The sequence below is a fragment of the Asparagus officinalis genome, chromosome 2 (genome assembly GCF_001876935.1).
Source record: "Asparagus officinalis chromosome 2, Aspof.V1, whole genome shotgun sequence".
Lineage (NCBI taxonomy): Eukaryota > Viridiplantae > Streptophyta > Magnoliopsida > Asparagales > Asparagaceae > Asparagus > Asparagus officinalis.
In genome coordinates this window covers 38,873,968-38,878,522 of record NC_033795.1, presented here as the reverse complement: position 1 = coordinate 38,878,522, position 4,555 = coordinate 38,873,968, and the positions used below count along the sequence as shown (strand labels likewise).

The 4,555-nt window shown below is 39.3% G+C and overlaps 1 protein-coding gene across 1 annotated transcript; it reads left to right on the top strand.

Annotated features, from left to right (window-relative positions):
* On the top strand, window positions 648-3,679 carry LOC109831084. The gene is made up of 3 exons (XM_020398421.1): window positions 648-2,153; window positions 2,283-2,615; window positions 2,732-3,679. Exons 1-3 carry the CDS (start codon window positions 648-650, stop codon window positions 3,677-3,679), a joined length of 2,787 nt encoding a protein of 928 aa, XP_020254010.1.

Here is a 4,555-nt window from a genome sequence, read left to right as displayed (position 1 = left end):
ATCGTTTCTTTTTTCTAATATTTTCTCTTATAATACGCTTCCCTTTCTTTTCTTCTTATTTCATTTTTTCTCTCTTCTACCAATGCTACATAATGTTTCCTCCTATTTTGTCAGATGCTGAATTGTCAGGTGTTGCTGCAGGTGCTGAATTGTCAGGTGCTGCTGCAGATGCTGCTGCTGGAATACAGGAAATGAACTATTCAATAAATGCTGAAGATGAGAGCTGGGAACCCAAGGAAATGTCTATCAGAGCTGAAGATTGAATTACAAGAGTTGAAGCTAAGGATTGAGCAAAGATGGACTGATATGTAAAAGCTTGTCTAATACGGGGCTGATTTGCAAAAGACCAATATTGGACATGAGTTACTTAGTTCCAGGACTTATGTGTAATAAATGGATTAGTTAGTCGTTACTTGAATTCAGTTAGTCTGTTAGACAGTTTGCACAAACACTGTACGTGCACGTGCACAGGTTAAGCTCTCAGCTGAAAATTGTATAAAAGAGAAGATTGTAAAGATCAAATCATGATATGAATGAGAATCTTTTCTTCTCCTAAATTCTAAACCTGTTCTTCTTCCTCACTCAATTCTTCCTTCATCGTTTCAATTTTCTTTACTATCTGTTATCAAGACTCGATAACCTCGATCATGGCTAGAAATAGCAATTTGAGGTCCAATAGAGGTTCTAGAACCTCTCAATTGGTATCAAAGCAAATTATGCTGGAATCTGAAGCTGCTGCTGATGACGCCATGGCCGATCCTAAGGAAGCGGCTCAGGAAGAAGCAACTACAGAGGAGAGGCTGGTTAAAGTGGAGGAAGCTATTGTTCAGCAAGGTTTCTTTACTCGCCAGCTATCTGCCAGAGTGGAGGAGTTATCTTCTCAACTTACTACTCAATTAACCTCTCAGTTCCAGAATCTTGTCCAAGAACTCAAGCAATCAAAGGAGCAATCAAAGGAGCCGGGTCAAGAAATTCCAAGATCAGGAGCTAGAGATGAGCGGAGAATGTCAGGCTTAGATCCAAGGAATGATACAAGTTTTTTGGGTCCAGGCTCCAGAGGAATGAACAGACAAGATCCAGAACAGACAACAAGAGCTTTCCAACCAACTAGAGGGGTGGATTCCAATGGAGAAAGGCAACCAGTCTACAATCTTGGTAATGTTCCTCACAAGAATTCTTTCTTCAGTAATCAAAAGTTGGTTCAACCCAAATCACTCCGTTTAGATTTTCCCTCTTTTTCTGGAAATGAAAATGTCATAGCTTGGTTAGAGCAAGTTGAACAAATATTTGAGTATTATGACATTAAGGGTGATGAATGGGTTAAGGTCTGTTCTTTCTACTTGAGAGAAGAAGCATTGCAATGGTATAGATGGTTGGCTAGGAATCTTGAAGAATTCTTTCAATGGGAAATTTTTAAAGAAGAAATTATTACCAGATTTGGGCCAAGTGAACTGTCAAGACCCTATGATGCTTTCTCAACCCTGAAACAGACTAATACAGTAAGGGATTATCTGGGAAGGTTTGAGCAAACTTTGAGCTTACTAGACGATCAACCTTCTAGGAGACATATCTTGGAAAAATTCATAGGGGGACTTAAAGAAGAATTGAGATATGAAGTCACAGCCTCCAGACCCTCTTCATTAAAAGAAGCAATATCCTTAGCCAAACTGTTTGAGGATAGACTCAAAAATGAAAGAAAATCTAGGGGAAATTGGAATACTTCAAATACAGGAATGTTGCCAACTAATTCATCACCTTATCCTTCTGTGAGAGAAAACCCCAAACCTCCTTCTCAATTCAAGAAACTAACTCCTGAAGATATACAACGAAGAAGAAGCCAGAACTTATGTTTTACCTGTGATGAAAAATGGTTTAGAGGTCATCAGTGCAAGGGGAAGCAAATGTTTCTTTTAGAAGGCATTTTAAAAGGGGATTCAGAGGAGAATGAAGTTGAGAATGGTGAAGAAGGAGAGGAGGACATAACCATAGAACTGGCTGAGAGTTTAGTGAAGGGAGCACCTTCTATTTCAGTACAAGCCCTCAGTGGTGTGAATGCCTCCCATACTATCAGGGTTGTGGGCTACTACAAGAATCAGGCTGTGAGTATCCTAATAGATTCTGGATCAACCCACAATTTTATAAATTCTAAGCTGGTAAAGAAATTGGGGCTAGTAGTAACTGAAAGATTCTGGATCAACCCACAATTTTATAAATTCTAAGCTGGTAAAGAAATTGGGGCTAGTAGTAACTGAATCTAACAGTTTTGATGTCCTAGTTGCTAGTTGGGGCTAGTAGTAACTGAATCTAACAGTTTTGATGTCCTAGTTGCTAGTGGAGAATTGATTAAAGGTGGTGGAGTTTGCCAAGCAGTATCCCTAGAATGTCAAGGGGTAAGAATTCAGGTTGATTTGCTAGTAATGCCCGTGGGGGGTAGCCAGATTGTGTTAGGGGCTGATTGGATGAAGACCCTTGAAGATATTACATTGAATTTTAAGAAGCTGCAGGTCACATTTTTTAGTGATGGAGCTAAAAGAACTCTACAAGGGGTACTTCCAGAAGAATTGCAGTTGGTTGATAGCAAGGCTATTTCTAAGACATTCAGAGAACAGAAACAGGTTTTTTAATCCAGTTATGTAGTGTAGACCTCAAAACATGCACAACAGAGGAAATACCTGAAGAACTGCCTACAGACCTGTTAAACTTGGTAAAAGAATTTCAAATTGTCTTCCAGGAGTTACCCCATCTTCCCCCAAGTAGAAGTATTGATCACAAGATTCCACTGGAAGGTGGAACCAAGCCCATTTGCATCAGACCATACAGACACGCACATTTCCTGAAAGATGAAATTGAAAAACAAGTGGAAGAAATGCTTAAGAAGGGAATTATCAGACCTAGTAATAGCCCTTTTTCTTCACCTGTAGTCATGGTTAAAAAATCTGATGGGAATTGGAGAATGTGCATTGATTATAGATCTTTGAACCAGTCCACAATCAAAGATAAATTCCCTATCCCTGTTATAGATGAGCTATTAGATGAGCTACATGGCACAAAATATTTTACTAAACTGGACCTAAAATCTGGTTATCATCAAATAAGGATGTATGAACCAGATATTCCCAAAACAGCCTTTAGAACACACAGTGGCCACTATGAATTTTTGGTAATGCCCTTTGGGCTCACTAATGCTCCTTCAACCTTTCAATCCCTGATGAATACCATTTTTAAAGACTTCCTCAGGAAGTTTATTTTGGTTTTCTTTGACGACATATTGGTTTACAGTAAAGGGTGGCATGATCATTTGTCTCATCTAAGGCAGGTATTCCAGATAATGAGGAATTATAAACTAGTGGCCAAAATGTCTAAATGCAGCTTTGGACAGACACAAGTGAAATATTTGGGTCATATTGTGTCTCAGGATGGGGTTGGTTTGGATCCAAGGAAAATTGAAGCTATTGTGGACTGGCCAAGACCCAAAACACTGAAAGGATTGAGAGGGTTCCTGGGATTAGCAGGGTACTACAGAAAATTCATCAAGAATTTTGGATTTATAGCTCAGTCCTTGACACAGTTGTTGAAGAAAGGAGCCTTTGGTTGGGGGGAAAATGCTGAGAAAGCCTTTGAGGCTTCCCTTGACACAGTTGTTGAAGAAAGGAGCCTTTGGTTGGGGGGAAAATGCTGAGAAAGCCTTTGAGGCTTTAAAGAATTCTTTAACCCATCCACGGAGCCTTTGGTTGGGGGGAAAATGCTGAGAAAGCCTTTGAGGCTTTAAAGAATTCTTTAACCCATCCACTAGTCTTAGAAATGCCAGATTTTAATCTAACTTTTATTATTGAGTGTGATGCTTCAGGTATAGGGATTGGTGCAGTATTGATGCAAAATGAGAGACCTATTTCCTATTTTAGCTCTGCATTGAAGGGGAGGAACATTACACTGTCAACCTATGAGAAGGAGCTCTTAGCCCTTATCCTTTCTACAAAGGGATGGCAACAGTACCTCTTGGGAAGAAGTTTTGTGATTAGGACTGATCATCAAAGTCTTAAGTATCTACTTGAGCAAAGAATTCACACTGGAATCCAGAATAAATGGCTTGCTAAGCTCCATGGTTATGACTACAGGGTAGAATATAAGCCAGGAAGACTTAATAAAGCAGCAGATGGATTGTCAAGGATCCAGGAAACTGAGGAAGATGCCTCACCTCAGGAAGTTGAAGCTTCAGCCATTACCACCCTTAACAATGATTGGTTGGAAGAAATCAAGCATATGTACTCCACAGATGAGTATTTTGTAGAGATTGATGCCAAATTATACAAGGGACAATTGGAGGATAACAAATATCACAAGAAGGAAGGGATGTATTATTATAAAGGGAAATTTCTGATTAGTCCTACAGCTCAAAATATTAAAACATCCTTGCTTAAAGAGCATCATGACAACCCTATAGCAGGTCATAGACCCTAGAGGGGGGGGGGGGGTGATTAGGGTCTTATGCTAATCTAATCCGATTTTATGCCAATTAAAATTAATTAATAAGTTATCCTAGCAAGTATGAAATACA